At 57.9% G+C, this 16,370-nt stretch overlaps 1 protein-coding gene and 1 non-coding gene across 3 annotated transcripts in view; one reads left to right on the forward strand and one right to left on the reverse strand.

The window, feature by feature from the left end:
* Positions 1-606: 606 nt before the first annotated feature.
* The window catches only part of Ccdc85c (coiled-coil domain containing 85C), a 71,079-nt gene continuing 55,315 nt past the window's right edge, over positions 607-16,370 (forward strand). For both annotated transcript variants that reach the window (XM_076847968.2, XM_076847969.2), the window contains exon 1: positions 607-1,475. In XM_076847968.2, coding sequence (XP_076704083.1) covers positions 689-1,475 — 787 coding nt within the window. In that variant the 5' untranslated portion in view covers positions 607-688. The remainder of the gene's footprint in view (positions 1,476-16,370) is intronic.
* Trnal-caa (transfer RNA leucine (anticodon CAA)) lies at positions 5,688-5,761 on the reverse strand. The gene has a single exon. It is a non-coding gene; the product is annotated as a tRNA-Leu (tRNA).

Below are 16,370 nucleotides of genomic sequence, written 5' to 3' on the forward strand. Positions count from 1 at the left end.
TCCCCCTCCTCTCCCGCGGCCGTACCTGCATTTTAAAAGCGCCCAGTAGCCCTGGGATTGGCCAAGGCCGCGTCCTCCCGGCGCAGAAACTTGAACCGCGGGGAGGCGGGGGGGGGGGATGGAAACCCAGCGGACGGACAGTACCATCTCCACGGCTTCCCCCGCGTGTGCCCCTCCTCTCCCACACACCCCCAGAGAGGCCCAATCGGACGGGCGGGAGGGCGGGACCGCGGCTCCTACGCGCCTCTGGCAGGGCGCCGGGCGGGCGGGCGCACGGCAATGGGGGACGTGGGGGCCGGCCGCGCCTCCGCCCGCCCCCCGCACTCCCCCGGAGGCGGGGCCGGCCCGCGGCGCCCCGCCCCCTCCCCGCCCGGGGTGGGCGGAGCGGCTGGGGCTCCGGGAGCTGGGCCGGGGGCGGGCCTCCGCCTGCTTCGCCCGAGCCTGGAGAATCCCGGCACCGCGGCCGCCGACGCAGCAGTCGTCCTCGCTCCAGCGCCCTGAGGCGCGCGGGCTCCCGGGCGGCCCAGGCGGGTGCTGCGTGAGGGCGCGTGAGGCAGCGTGGGGCTGGCCGCAGGCGCCCCTGTCCGTCCCCCGCCCGCTCGCTAACCCGCCCAGCCAAGCCCCCGCGCGGGGAGCGCCGGCCCGGCGAGAGCGAGGGCGAGGGCGATGCCGCGGTGACGGCCCCGCCATGGCGAAGCCCCCGGCGGGGGCGGCGTCAGCGTCGGAGGAGCTGAGCCAGGTACCGGACGAGGAGCTGCTGCGCTGGAGCAAGGAGGAGCTGGCGCGGCGGCTGCGGCGCGCGGAGGGCGAGAAGGTGGGCCTCATGTTGGAGCACGGCGGCCTGATGCGCGACGTGAACCGGAGGCTGCAGCAGCACCTGCTGGAGATCCGCGGCCTCAAGGACGTGAACCAGAGGCTGCAGGACGACAACCAGGAGCTCCGAGAGCTCTGCTGTTTCCTCGACGACGACCGGCAGAAGGGGCGCAAGCTGGCGCGTGAGTGGCAGCGCTTCGGGCGCCACGCGGCCGGCGCCGTGTGGCACGAGGTGGCCCGCTCGCAGCAGAAGCTGCGGGAGCTCGAGGCACGCCAGGAGGCCCTGCTGCGCGAGAACCTGGAGCTGAAGGAGCTGGTACTGCTGCTGGACGAGGAGCGCACTGCTCTGGCTGCGGCGGGGGGCGCGGGCGGCAGCGGCGCCGGAGGTGCGGGCTCCCGCAGCTCCATCGACAGCCAGGCCAGCCTGAGCGGGCCACTGGCGGGCGGCGCGGCGGGCGCCGGGGCCCGCGACGTGGGCGACGGCAGCAGCACGTCGAGCGCTGGCAGCGGCGGCAGCCCCGACCACCATCACCACGTTCCACCCGCTCTCCTGTCTTCTGGGCCTCACAAGGCTCCCGACGGCAAGGCTGGAGCCACACGCCGGTCCCTGGACGACCTGTCGGCTCCGCCACACCACCGCAGCATCCCCAACGGCTTGCATGGTAAGGATAACCACCTGCCGCCCTGTGCGGGTTCGCAGGGTTGCAGCCGCGCTGGCGGCTCGGGTTCGTGCGGCCCTGGGGTGGGGAGAGGCGCTAGTCCTGGACCCGGTATCTTCAGCTGGCGTCGCACTCGGTCCGGGCGAACCCAAATTCACCTGCATGGGGCTTTGGGTGGGGGTAGTTGGTCAAGTGATGATGCGTGTTCCTGTCCAGGTTAGAATCCGCGGCCGGCGCTGTCCTAGAAAAGTTTCTTGCCTGCGGAGTTGTCGGTGTTATAGTGCAGCACTGCGGCGCTGGCTGGGGGCTTCATCCCAGGTTGGAAATCCTTGTCCCGGGACCGAAGGATCTTCATGAAAAAAAAACTGAAAGGCGCTTTGGGGCACAAAAGAATTTCCCCATACTTGGAGCAACAGGCGTCCCCCAACCCCAAGGGACATCCGCGGGGGGGGGGGTGCTGTGACTGCATTGCGCCTCTGCTTTCCCCAGCTGCATCCTGGACTCTCACGGGGCTGACAGACCAAAGGCAGGCTTGACACCTAGGATGCTGACCAGGGTTCTGCACTTCTGGCTGGGGGTCTTTCTCAAGGCTCTGAGATTTAGAGATGTAGTTGGAATGGATTCTGGCTTTTCGCCTCTGTGTGCCTCAGTTTCCTTAGTTGTAAAGTGGAGAGGATGATCCCTGCCTCCTGGATTTGTGGTGGAGATAAGGCTCCTGAAAGGGTTTGTAAACTGTTGACCACCTTAAAGGAAGTACAGCGGTCATCTGTGGCTAGGGTGTGGATGGGAGGATCTTCAGGAAGGCACAGCACTATCTTCAGCCACAATGCTGCAGAGGGTGTCCTGCTCTGGGGTCTGGGAGCCCAGCAGCCTGCCCCTGTCCCTGGCCTCTGCTCACTGACTCTGCCCTGCCCCTTCCCTCCTCTCCTGCCTGGTGGATGACGGGCCTCCCTGTTCTTTCACGTTTTTGGAGGCTTCTTCCTGGTTCTGATGGCAGTTGCTACTGCCTGAATTATTTTCCTGGTGGTGGGGGACAAGCAGCTCTTTCTGGTTCTCCTTAAAGCTTTTTCCCAATTCAGAGAAATATATATATATATGCTTTAAGTAACTGCTCTTCCTCAAAGTGACAGCCTGAGCCATGGAGGGACACTTTCTCCTTGGTTTGATAACTGAGTGACCCTGAAAGCATATTGCGGGTGGGAAAAAGAAGAGTGGAGGTTATACCTGTGGAGGTGAGGGACAGCATAGCAGATTTTCCTTTCTTTACCCCCCCTAAGCCTGAGTTCAAGGCAGGTCTGGTTTGGAGGGATATTTTGTTGCTGATTAGCCATCTACCACTACAACTCAGGTTTCTTTTTGTAACACTACAACCACACCGCCTCCAATCCCAGGCTTCTTAAAGCCAGCTCCAGTAGCTCAAAGTTAGATGGTTTAATTTTGGGGGAAATGCACCTGTTATTTAGAGTTCCTTGGCCCCTATGACCTCATCTTTGGGAGGGTCAGTTTCCTGGGCCTCAGTTTCTCCAAGTGCAGTTAAGGAGGGAGTATCTGCAGCCCTCTGTCTGGAAATGAAATGTTTCTGGTTTTCAGCTGCATCATCCATGACACTTGGCAGGAGCGATCTCTGCGGGACTGTGGAGGGCTTGAGTGTCCTAGCCCATGTGCAGGGAAGGTCTGGCATGTTTTGTGCAAGGAGACACATCTGGGTCTGGCCCAGAGTTTCAGTTGCAGCCGTGAATAATGCAGGAGAGGAAGGCTAGGCTAGACTCGGGGTTTTCCACCCCCTGGGCCCTGGTAGGTGTGGAGGTATCGGGTTTCCTGCAGAATCCCCAAGTCCCAAGTCCACTTGGAACAGGTCTGCTGCAGGTTTTGTAGCAGCAGAGCTTTGCTTTGGGGGAAAATGAAAACTCGGCATTATTATCATCACAAATTTCAGTTACAGCTGGGATTTCTTGTTTTGTTTTGTCTTTTAAAGCCATGGGTGGCCTTGAGATGTTCTCCTACCAATAGGAACAGAATGCCCAGGACCAGGAAAGGCCCTTCTCTAGAAACCAGGCTTTTCAATCCTGGGACCTGTAGCTTTAAGTTGGTGAGGTTCATGGCTGAACTGAACAAGGACTAGGAAAGGAGCCTGTGTCCAGGTGCTGGTGAAAGTGGAGAAGGTAGTGAGTGGGCTTGTGCCTTGGTTCCTGGGCTCAGTTCATGCTCACAGAGGTAATATCAGCCTCACTTTGCAGACATGCAAGTGGAGGCTCAGAGAGGTTCTGGCCTTGCCTTGGAAGACAGCTGCCATTGGAAGTACTTGTCCTAGGTGGGGTCTCCATCAGGTCATCTGCTCTGGCCTGTCGTCATTCACCTTAGCTATCAGTCAGGGCACCCTGGTGGGTCCCCATTCTGGATTCCTGACCCAGTGTTGCCCTCTTTCTCCATTCTGGGAGATGTCGCTTCCTTTGGTGACCGCTGAGCAGATGGTGGAGAGCTCCCCTTCCCAGAGCATCAGGCTGCCTTGCTTAGAATCTTGGCTTCTTCACCTGCCTTGGGCAAGTTAGTCCACTTTGCCCAGCCTCTCTCTGCTTCTCTTCTGGAAGGTGATGCAGAACCCAAAGGGGCCCCTTTACTCACACGAGGTCAATGAGGTCGGCCTCTTTACACTGTGGGTCTCAATAGTTGCTGGCGTCCTGGGAGCTTGTTAGCCACCCCTTGGCTTCACTGCCAGAGTCTGCTTGCAGTTTAGGTAGCCTGCCTGAAGGTTTGCACCTGAGCTTTATGTGTAACTGCACCTGCTGCTGGACCATCGTGGTCCCGAGTCCTCTCTGGGGAGGCTTCAAGTGGCAGTGGTGGGACTTGGCCATCTGTATTCAAGGCAGTCCCTTGGCTGAGGCAGGCCTGGTGGGCCTGTGAATGCATATGCAAATAGGACTCTCTCCTGAGCAGTTTTTGCTGGAGGTCTGGCCTAGGCTGTCTGAGGTCTGGACCAGCTAGGATGCTATTTGCTCCATGCCATTGTTGTTGTACTTTGAGAAGCTCAAACGTCAGAAATTCAGGGTCCCCCCTGGAACTGATGTGGTCTGCAAACAAAAGCATTTTCATTTCTTTTCCCTGCCCTTCCCCCACCCGGTGAACCCCATTGCTCCTCCTTACCCCCAGACCTGTCCTGCCCTCCTCATGCCCCCTGACTTGTTCCCTTGTGGCTGACCCAGAAAAACCTCTGGAAAGCCCATGAATGGGTGCCATTTATTTTTTAAAGTTTGGGTTGAAGTTTTGAGCTTCTCAAAAGGAGCTGGGTTTGTTCTCTGGCTTGTGTTTTTAAAAGGGAGGGTGGGGCAGGGGTAGTTTGGGCCTTTAAAAAAAGACAGAGTATACCAGCCCTGAATGGGCCTTTTCTGTGGGGCCTGTGTGTGGCTAATAAGGCCGCCTCTCCTAAGCCCAGCTACCCGGAGCAAAGGTCACTGAAGATAATGGGGTGAGTTGCATAAGCTTCTTCCTCCCCACACCTGACCCTGGGGGATGTGTCCATGGCCTTGGAGTTCTGGGCCCCCAGGACCATGCACAAAAGAAGGTCCATCTGAGGAGCTGTCAGTCAGGGGGCCCACCCAGCGCTTTACAGTTTCCTGCAAAGACTTTCTAGTCATTCTGCTTCCGAATGGTCCCAGGACGGAGGCCTCAGCATTCGGGAAACTGAGGCTTGACTAGGTGTGTGGCTCTAGGTCTTGGCCTTTGGGGCCTGGGATGAGTGTTGGGTCTCCTGTGCCAGCAACCGGAGCCTGTTGCCCTGTTCCTGCTGCCCAGCAAGTTCTGGGGGCGAGGCTGTGTACAGAGCAGGGTGGCTCCTCTTCCGCAGGCCCTGAGCCCTTTCCTGCCATCCTGTTCCCTGCTGCAGCTGCCTGTGTAAAGGGGTGACCCTCCTTCCTTATGATTCTTGCGTTCCCTCACTCCTCTGCTCTGGACTGGCTTCTCACGGCAGTGCTCATGGTGCCAGAACCCTCACCATGCTGGGTCCCTGAGCTCCCGGGACACAATATTGTCCCAGGACCAGCACGCTCTGGGAGGAAGTCACTGTTGCTCGGCTCTCTCTCCTACCTGTGGGCTGTTCAGCACCACGTCTGGCTGCTCATTTGCACAGCGAATGTCTAACTTTGGCAAGTTCTTGAACCTGTGTGGGGCCTTTGTTTTCTCTCTCTCTCTCTCTCTCTCTCTTTTTTTTTTTTTTTTTTTTTGTGGTGCTGGGGATTGAACCCAGGGCCTTGTGCATTTGAGGCAAACACTCTACCAACTGAGCTATATCCCCAGCCCAGGGCCTCTGTTTTCTCATCTGCAAAGTGGGAAAACTTGGGTTGAGGGAAGAGGGAGTGTGCTGACCTGTGAAAACTGCAGCGTAGCTAATCTCCAGGCGACAGCACTCAGCCCTGGGCATGACCAGGGCAGTGTCGCTGCTGGCTGGGGCTCTGGCTCCAGGGTCAGAGAGCTCTGGGTGAATCTGGCCTGGCTACTCTTCTGTGACTTTGGAGCCTACCAAGCCTTCTCAACCTTGGTGGCTTCATCTGGACTCTAAAGGATGGGTTTTGTGATCTTCCATTTTTGGTCTGGCCTCCTGTGGATTGGCCTCCCTGGGGTGTGGGTGGGGAATTCCCAGACCCAGGCCGTGAGTGGAGCCCTTGTACCCAGCACTGTCTCAGAGCCAGGGTCCTGGTCTAGTTGAATAGAAGGAAGATGGCATTCAGCTAAGGTCTGGAAGTGGGGTCTGGACCAGGGTTTTGAGAGCCCAAGGCCTGCAGAGCACACTCAGGTCATGGTGGGGGTGGGGGTGCTGTTTGCAGCCCTAAGGTGCCAGGATTTGGGGTGAGAGCAAGTTCCAGTGGTTCAGACTTCAGCACCCACAAAACGTGGTGAAGGTGGACCATGCGGGCTCCAAAGCTGGGAGCTGTCCTTTAGGGAGGTGTGCTAGTACCCGCCTGGTGAAGGGCATTCCTGAGCCCCATGTGGATGGGGCTTGTGAACACCCTCCCGCAGCTCTCGGGATCTTTGGTTGTGCTGGCAGAAAATTGTCAGGTGGGAGGGTGGGGCGATGTTGTCAGGGCAGCTGGGAAGTGGGATTTGGAGGTGGTGACAGAACTTGCCCTTCAAACAGGAAGGGAAACATTAGCAGATAATTAGTGAGCATTTACTACACCCGGTTCCCAGCGCCTCCTGCATGTGATTCATGTCATCTGGCTTGGGGAGTGGCAGTTCAGGAGCATCAGTCTGGGGACTCTCAGAGGTAAGGGGGAAGAAGCTTGGACCTCTAGGGATGACCATAGCTAAGACAGTGGCTGCAGGACAGAACTTTCTCTGTAGGTGTGCCAACCTGGTGGATCTGTTCCGTGCTCTGCCCCCCGGCCCCTGTCTTCCTCCTTGGACCTCTGACCTGTAGGATCAGGTGGTCCTGAGCCGATGAGGGGCTCAGGCAGGTCAGCACCTGTGGGAGATGCTGGCTGTCCCCCGTGGCTGACATGGTCTCTCTGTATTCTCTGCCCGCTCAGAGAATAGTCGTGGCCCACGGCTGCTCTTCCCTTCCTACAGCCAGGGTGGGTGTCTGGGATCTGTGCAGGGACCTCCCTGGGATCTCAGACTGGCAGGTATCTAATTCCCATCTCCCTGGTGCATCACCGAGAAGGGATCCCAGTGGCTTCCCAAAAGGCTTGGGACAGAGGAATAAGTGTCTCTGTTGATAGGATGGATTCTCCTTTTATTCCAGAATGTCAGGAGTGCTTCCCTTTCCCTCAGAAAGCACCCAGAACTGGTCATTGTCACATATCCCCTGTCCCCACAGGCAGAGGGCTCTGGGCAGGCCTGGAGCAGGGTCACCCAGGGATGGATGCCTACTCTTCCCCAGTCTCTGATGATCTCCATCTCCCTGGGGAGCAGAGCAGAAAGGCGGGGGGTTGTTGATCCCCCTGCAGATGCACTAGCCACTGTTTACAAAGGTGTGGTGTCTAGTGAAGTGCTCAGGTGAAGGCCCTTGGAGGCTGAGGTCAGTTTCCTGATCCTTCTTCCCTGTTCCCCAGAGGCTGGGATGGACTGCTGTTTGCTTAGTTCAAGATGGGCCTCTTCCTCTGTTGCGCTGTGGGGCGTGTCTGGGAATCCATGTGCGCATTTACTGAGAGGTCTGCCCCCTTCCTTGGGAAAGGTTCTCCGAGCAGTTGGTGCATCCACCACTGATGGTATCTTAGAAGGAGGAAATGCCAGGATCCGGAGAGCTGGAAACCCGAGCCAGCTGCAGGAGCCCTCAGACACTGAGATTGGGGAAGGAAGGGGACATGGCCCAGGTTGGTCACATGGTGCAGTGGGGGAGCCCTGGTAGCCCCGCCCCACCCAGGGTCTACTGTTTGTCATTCCTGACTGTGTTTGTGAGCTTGCAAGGCTGAGTCCCTCCCTGGTCCTCTTAAATCCCAGCTTGACACTGAGGGGCAGGTTCCAAAAATGTCTTTTGGAACCAAATGTGTGCCTGTCCCGCTCTGAGATCTGCTGTGTGTGTGTGTGTGTGGTGTGTTACTGGGGGTTGAATCCAGGGGCACTTAACCACTGAGCTGCATCCCCAGTCCTTTTTATGTTTTATTTTGAGACAGGGTCCCACTAAGTTGCTCAGGGCCTTATTAAGTTGCTGAGGCTGGTCTTGAACTTGTGGTCCTCCTGCCTCAGCCTCCCCATTCTCTGGAATTACAGGCGTGTGCTACCATACCCAGTCTGCTTTGTTTTATCTCACTTGCCACTCACATCAGTGAGGATCTCCATTGGTTGGGAATAGGCTCAGCATGGTGAGGTGAGCCACATGAAGTCACATGGGGCCAGTGGTAGGAATGGAGATGGACTGGGAGGTCCTGTCCTGCAACCCTGCCTGTGCCATTTGCCCTGCCTCCTGGTGTGTTTCTTCACCAGACCCTGCCCTCTCTGTGCTCTGGGTGGCTCCTGGGCTCTTCAGGTGTGCTGGCAGCTTAGGAAAGGGTGACTGAAATTCAGCACCCTGGGCCAGCATTCTCTCCTCTGTAAGATGGGAGGCTGGGCTGGGTGGCATTGAGGGTCCAGACCCAGGTTGTACAGACTCAGTCACGGGACAGGGCCACCTCTCTGCCCTGCTGCAATCACATTGGTGGCCTGGAGCCAGCCTTTTATATTTCTGGGAATAACCTTTCTAGGCCCCAAATATAGCGTTTTGTTTCTTCCCTGGTGTTTGGACCCAGCTTGGGGCAGGTCGGTGGACTGACCACTGGGGTGGTGGGGTGGCGTGGTGAGGCTGCCTGTGACAGCATGGTGCTGCTCTGAGGCTTTGAGATGGTGACCTGTCCAGATGCTGGCTCAACTGAGACCTCTGCCTGGGTTAGCCTCTCCCCCTGTGGCCTGATGGAATTACCTGCCTCCCCGTCTGGCTAACTCTGGTAAAGGCCTAGGTGCTGGCTTGAGGGCCAGAGAACACTGGGTGCTGACTCCTGGGGCGGGATTGCTGGGGACAAGGCTGCCTGTCCTCAGCAAGTTCCTCTGTTTGCCAGCGGGTCCCTCCCAGGCTGTAGGTTCCTGAGGGCAGAGCTCAGTCTTCCTTGTGTGTAGTAGGTGTGCAGTCAGTGCTAGAGCCGGGGGTGGGTGAGTGGATAAGGTGCCCCCTCCTTTGTTTATTAAGCTGGATGGTGGTCAAGCCACTTGTGACCCCCTTTTCTTTTCCCACTTGCTGTACTTGGCACCAGATGGTGTTTAATTATGTCCCCCTAATCTAGCCTGCCATGGTGGTGATTTGCTCAACCCTGCCTTCCCCATTCCCCTTAATCACTCTAAAAAAGATACCCTTTTTGCTTTTACTGGTAGTTCCTCACCATGGTGTATGTTGGTGTTCTGTGGGCTTAAGAAATAGTGCCTCTGGGCCTGGCCTCAGAGATGGACCTGTGATCGCCAGGGCTCCTGGAGTCCTGCCCACTGGCCAGAGCCCTTCTGGGAAGACGCAGAACACCTGAAGGGCCTGCAGGGGTCACATGAGCTGGAGATGGACCCAGTCAGCAGGTCAGCTGGGGAGGACACTGCCCCATGGAGGGGCATCCTGGGGCCCAGTGGGCTGGGCCTAGAGGTGGTATCAGTTCATACTAGTGGCAAGGCTGAGACGGCCTGCTTGGGTTGCTCCCTCATTGACCTTTTCTGCCTGGATGCTCAGGGAGGTGCTCTGTTGTGCTCAGCTGGGGGCTTCCAGGCCACAGTGGGAAGCCCGCAGGGTCCCTAGTGCTGGCTCTGCAGTGGTGCAGCCTGGCTGGCACCCAGCTGTCTACCCTGGGAGCCCTCAGGGACTGCCAGGCTGCACTGCCACGGTGGGGCTCCGCCTCCCACACCCCTGTGGCTGGCACTCGGCTGCCCCGAAGCAGGACTCTTTAGACCTGTTCACCGGGGCAGATGCAGGCTGGATTGGTGGCACTGAGATGCAGCTGTAAAGAGTCGACCCATTTCCAAAAATAGACCAGCCACTGTCAGGGGACGCATCTCTTTGTCTCCCCAAATCTATCTTTCTGCCGGCTCCCAGGTGGAAAGGCAAGAAGGAGGCCTGCTCTTGTCTAGGAATCAGAGGCTCCTGCGAACGTCCTGCTCCCTTGCTCGCCACAAGGCTCCGATTGTGTGTGGGCCCTGAATGAGCCGTCTGTCACCACGCGCGGCACCGGCGGGCCTCCCTAATGAGCCCTCTCTGGGAGTGGCCCTTTGTGGCAGGTTCCGGCCACGCTGCCCGCGCCAGGACTCCATTTCCCGCTGCTTGGCTGCTTCATATCCCTTGGTAGCTGGTGGGACAATAGGAAGCCCCCGCCCCCCACCCCCCAGCCTTTCTCCTTTTCCTGTATTTCCCGTATTTTCTAGAGTGCATGCACACCACTTTGATGCCGGGACAGAGAATTAAGAGGCAGATCTCTCCCTCTTGCAGTGCCCCCCTTCTCCCCGAGGCCTGGCCCCCATGCCTTTGCCCAGACCCTCCTGTACCCCGCCCCCCCCCCCCCCCCCCCCGCATTATCTCCTTTTGGGCTTCTCCCCTGGACACAGGCTCCTGTTTCCTGATGCAGAGCCATCAAAGAAAACCCCTCCCCTCTTCCATCCTGTCCCTGGGGCCCCTCCTTCTCCGTGGAAGGAAATTTGTGTGGCTTCTTGCCCTGGGCAGCCCCAGACCCTGGGCAGGGTGGCTTCTTCTCCAGCCTCCCCTTTCCAGCCCCTGTGGCTGGTGGGAACACCGTCCTAGGCTGCGCGCTGCTGGTCACCGTCCTCTCCACTTCACCTTTCTGGGCCTGGGACCCTGCCTCTCTCACCTGTGTTCCTGAGCCTCTGCTGCACCCACGGCCACCTCTGCCTCAAGGTCTCCTGGCTCTGGCCCTGAGCTGTCCACTAGCCCTTCAGTTCAGTTTAATGACAGTTAAGTGGCACAAGACCTTCTAGCTTCTCAGCCTCACTGGGCACCGTGCGTGTGTTCGGGACCTTGTCAGCAGTGAGATGACGAGTGCTCCATCACGGAGTCCTAGGGGCAGCTCTGGGCTAGACCGTCCTTCCCTGGGCCGTGCGGCTCCCACTTGTCCCCAGAAGGAAGTCTTGACACCTGAGCCTGGTGTCAGGGACTCCAGTGCCAGCCTTCCTGACTTCTCCGCCTGGCTGTGGAATTCTGACCCTGGACCTGCTTGTCCCATGAGCGGCCCTCTCCTGCCCCCTGGACCTGCTGAAACCCCACCATCCTGCTGAGGCTTAGGTCGGCCCTTAAGGAGAACAGGCCACAGGGCACGTGACCCGCAGCCCTCATCCCCTGGTGCCCTGAGCTGGGCTCCTGGAGGTGTCCCTGTGGTGGTGGTGCCAGGTCCCCCTGTGTGCAGGAGATGGCTGGTGGCCATGAGCCGTGGGCGTGGGGGGTGGGTCCCCATGTCTGTGCAGAAAACACAGACTCAGGGAGGCCGCCCAGCTCCAGGGTCTCCCTGGCACCGGCAGAGCCCAGCCAACTCGTTCTCACTGCCAGCTTCCTATTCTCAAAATGAGGCCAAGAAGGATGCAGGATCAGAAAAAAAAAAGAAAATGGCTTTTAAGCTGGTGGGGTGGAGCGGGGCGTTGGGAGAATAGACACGGGCCAGCGCCACACTCCCTGCTGGCTCTCCCCTTCTGGAGGATGCAGACCCGCCCTGGCCACATCCTTATAGGCTTGGAGCATGGTTTCCCTCCTGCCTCTGTGCCGTTGATTCCCTGTGGCAGCCACGGCTGAGACTGGCAAGCGGGCAGGCGCCTCTAGGGGTCAAGTGAGCTGCCTGGGTCCAGCTGTCTGCAGTGAGGCCATTACACACCACACCTGGGGCTCTGGCCCTGGGCCTGGTCCCTCTGCTTACCACAGCCTTGTCTGCCTTTGCTTTGTGTGTGTGTGTGTGTGTGAGGAGGGGAACTGGTGATCAGGGTGACATCAGGGTATTCCTAGTGGCATAGGCCAGAGTGAGACTGGGTCTAGGAGCCTGGGGACTCAGGCCGTCCACCTAGCTCCCAGCCCTGTGCCCTGCAAGGGGTGGCTTCACCTCCACAAAGGGGCCCATAGAGTATCCCTGAGCTTGTGGTGGGAGGGTCTTGGGAAAGCCCCTTCTAAGCTCTTGTCTAACTCTGGACGTGCAGGGGCACTGTTGGTGGAGGGGGAGCTGTGGTGGGGACGCCTCATGTCCGTGTCCCTGGAGTTTCCCAGTGTCTCTGCTGCCCAGGCCTTCTGTTCTCCTCTCCTCCTCCTGGGGGGCATTTCTGGCTCAGTGGGCCCCTCCATTGTGTCCTGTCAGAATTCCTCCTGCTGGCAGGTGGGTGCATCCCTCCAGGAGAGTGATCAGGGGGCCCTGGGATGCTCCCGCCCTCCAGGGTGATCCCTGGCTTGGGTGCCTCTTGGACCTGCAGAGCTGCTAATTCCTTTCCACTGAATTAAGAGCTTGTTGCGGGAGTGCTGACCTGGTTGTGGGCAACGTGATCCGCCCGAGCTGTGTGGGGCTGAGGGTTGTGGGCACATGCATGAAAGACCCCTTGTTTTCCGTGCAGCCCAAACTGTGTGAGCAGGGAGAGGCAGGAGAGTGGCCATCCCATGGGTCTGTCCTTCTGCTGATTGCAGCTGTCTCTTTGACTCCCAGGACCCCCGTGGCACAGGAACTTCCTGGCCTGCTGTTTAGTTTTGGGGCTGGGGACAGGAGGGAGCTGCCCCAGGCAGTCCCTACTATCTCCAGTGAGCCTTGTTCTCCTTTCTTGCACTGACCACTGGTCGGTGGCCTCTGCAGCCATCACCTGCTGTGTCCTCAGGATCCCTTAGCCAAGGGGCTGGTGGGCTTCAGGGAACCCCAGCCTCTGAGGTGACTGTGCACTCAAGCACTTTCCTTGGGACACCGTCCTTTGCTTTCACCTGAGGCTGAAAGTGTCCCAGGGCTCAGGAAAGATGAAGAACCCTGGTCGTAGGTTTGGCGACGTTCCTTCTGAGGCCTTTAAAAAAATATATAAACTGGGCTGGGGGTGTGGCTCAAGCGGTAGTGCGCTCGCCTGGCATGCGTGTGGCCTGGGTTGGATCCTCAGCACCACATACCAACAAAGATGTCGTGTCCGCCAAAAAAAAACCCTGAAAAATAAATATTAAAAATTCTCTCTCTCCCTCTCTCTTTAAAAAAAAAAAAAAAATATATATATATATATATATATATATATATATATATATATATATATATATATAAACTTTAATGCATGTTCACAGTCAGGAAATGCCACACAGAACCTAAAGGCATAAAGTGGAGTGGAACCTAAGGTCTCGGGGGGCGAGGGTCTCTGGACATCCCTGCAGCTCTGCTGTCCTATGAGCACTCCGTTCCCCTTGTTCATGCGTCCTCAGAGGTCACCCAGGTGACACTGCGTGTGCTTCATTCCTGAAGCCGTTTTTATTTGTGGGAGGGCTTTACGGGTTGGGTACCTGTTTTCATGCCACTCTCTTTGCTGGCTTTATTTCTGGTTGGTCTCTGCCCAGTTTCCTGTGGGTGGATCAGATCTGTGGTGCTTAGAGACCCCCGAGGAACTTGGGAAAGTTCTAGAAGGCTGGGCCCCTCCTGGTTATCACCTTGCCCGGTGGCTGCTCCCAGCCCAGCTTCCCCTGCCCAGGGTTGTTTCCACAGTCCTGCTGTGAGGGTTTAAGAACCTGCAGTGGCTGTTTCTGGCTTCAGGGTGTCACCTTCCAGGTGTGCCTCGGGTGGGGGGAGATTGATCTGACCCAGAATCCAAGGCAGCAGCCAGAGGGATCCTTTTCCTCCCAGTCCCCACCCCAGGAGGCTTCCTTTCCCCAGCTCATGCACGGCCTCACCGGCCAGGCCCCATAGTAACCCTGGGACACAGCCATTGAAGGCAGGGCAGAATGAGAAGGGGACTCATTTCCTTCTTTTGAATGGTGACCTTGGCCTCTCCTTCCTTACTCCTGCAGACCAGGCCTCCATCTCTGATGACTCCTGACTATGTCTGTGGGCTCCCTTTTCTCTGACTCAACGTACGTGCATTGCATGTTCGCTTCAATGAGACGTGCAGGCTTGGGAGCTGGGCCGAGGAGGAGGTGGTTTGTGCACCCTCAGGGCCAAGGCTGAGGCCAGCCACCCTTGGCCAGTGCCTGACCTGTATCTGCCTCCAAAAGGTGCTAATGTATAGAAGTCCCTCCTTGTCCATGGGCATATGCTTTCCAAGACCCCAGTGGATGCCTCTAACGGCAGCTAGTGCCCAACCCTATAAATACTACACAGGTGACGGGAATGGTGGGTAGTGTATGCAGCCTGGATGCGCTGGACGAGGTTGATTCATGTTCCAGGAGAGGCAGGAGGATGGCATGAGATCTCATCACGCTACTCAGGATGGCAACAATTTAAAAGTTATGGATTATTTCTGGAATTTTCCATCTAATATATTTGGGCTCTGGTTGACTGTGGGTAACTGAGACTGAGGAAAGTGAAACCATGACAAGGGTGACTGCAGAACTGGAGGGCCACCTGCTGTGTTTGGCATCCTGCTGGGTGGGGAAGCCTCCCGTACTCAGCCCAGATGCCCTCTCGCCAGCCCCCTCCTCCCACGGTGTGCTGATTGGCAGCTGGAAGAGCCCAGTGGAGAATCCTGCTTGGGAGGCCCTTGCAGCCTGGGAAGGAGGGTACGGGGCTCCAGGAGCGGGCTGGGAGGCAGAGGCAAGCTGGGAGGGCCCAGGGAGTATGCAGGGTGCTGGGCGGGGCCTCCCTGCCTCCCCAAGGAAGTGGAGTCTTCTGGGGAGAGTGATGTGGCTTTGTTTATTCACAGCAACCGAAGCTTCTGAGACCAACTGTGGTGTGAGGGGCTCCAGGCTGTCACGCTACCTGTTTGCTTCAGTGTCCTGCCTGTGTGCCCAGGGGTGGGCCCAGGACAGGCAGGGTCAGCCTCCTCTGCACCAATGTGGGGGTCAGAAGGGCCCCACGGCCCTTGTTTGCCCATGACCATGTCCTGAGAAGCATGGCTGTCCCTAGGTGCCTGGGCCTCTGGGTCTGTGCTGTCCCCCACACCAGGCGGTCCCTGAGTGGGGACTGAGTGGAACAGTGCAGGAGGCAGGTCCCAGGCCGGGGGGGGAGGGGGGTGGCCGTCTCACCTAGTTGAGGAGCTGAGAGGGCAGGGCCACCTGGGCGCCCTGTGGAGTGGCCTGAGGCTGAGGGCTTTCTAAGGGCCCTCGCACAGGGGGACGGAACAAATCCATGGGTGGTATTTCTTGGTTCTTTTTTCTTAATAAATAAATAAATTTAATAATAAGGTCTTGGGGCTGGGGATGTGGCTCAAGTGGTAGCGCGCTCGCCTGGCATGCGTGCGGCCCGGGTTCGATCCTCAGCACCACATACAAACAAAGATGTTGTGTCCGCCAAATACTAAAAAATAAATATTAAAAATTCTCTCTCTCTCCCTCTCTCTCCCTCTTTCTCACTCTCTCTCACTCTTTCTTTAAAAAAAAAAAAAAAATAATAATAAGGTCTTGCTCGAAGGCCTAGAAGGAGACAGACTTCGCATCAGGCCCTGAGCTGTTTTCTTGTCACAAGCCACCAGGCTTCGCCAGGAATTAACTGCCTCGTGAAGGATGGGGATCTGCTCCTGGGGCCTGAGGCTGAGTGACCAGGGCAGCAGGGCTGTGGCCCACGGTGCCTGGCTCAAACCCCAGGAGCTGCCCGACAGCAGGGGCAGCTTGGCCCGTGGGCCTGGGCACCCCTCCTGCCTTTGCCATTCATCCTGTCAATACCTTCCGCAGTGGGCCCAGGGGCAGTTTGTGGGGAAGAGGGAGTGGATCTGGCTGTCCTCTGTGAGGTACCGTCTTGTGGGGCCACCCCCTCCCACGCCCACCACGGGACCAAGCAGGACAGAAGGGCAGGGGACTTTTGGTTGTCCTGAGGCCTCCTGGCATGATTTGGGGCTCTGACAAAGGAACAGCTTCCTACTGGCCCTGGGAAGGGGGACAGGGGCTTGAGGGGCAGCTGTAGGGGCTGTGGAGGAGCAGGAGGTGGGAGCCTGAGTGGGATAGCTGGGGGCTCTCGGCACCCCTGCGGGGACAGCCCCGCTCTCCACGGCCCCAGCCACACAGACGGTAGGTGCCTGTGTGTGAAAGGGCCTTCTTCCTAAAGCCGGCCACGGTGCTGCGCGCCTGTAATCCCAGCGGCTTGGGAGGCTGAGGTGGGAGGATCACGAGTTCAAAGCCAGCCTCAGCAATTTAGTGAGGCCCTAAGCACCTCAGTGAGACTCTGTCTCAAAATAAAATATTGAAAAGGACTGAGGATGTGGCTGAGTGGTTGAGCACTCCTGGGTTCAATCCGCAGTACCAAAAAAAACCCAAAAAACTTCTTTCTAAAAATGGATGTACTTGTCATTAAGGGCCTTAGCAGTAGGCTGGGG

Source organism: Callospermophilus lateralis, chromosome 3, assembly GCF_048772815.1.
Source record: "Callospermophilus lateralis isolate mCalLat2 chromosome 3, mCalLat2.hap1, whole genome shotgun sequence".
Taxonomy (NCBI): Eukaryota; Metazoa; Chordata; class Mammalia; order Rodentia; family Sciuridae; genus Callospermophilus; species Callospermophilus lateralis.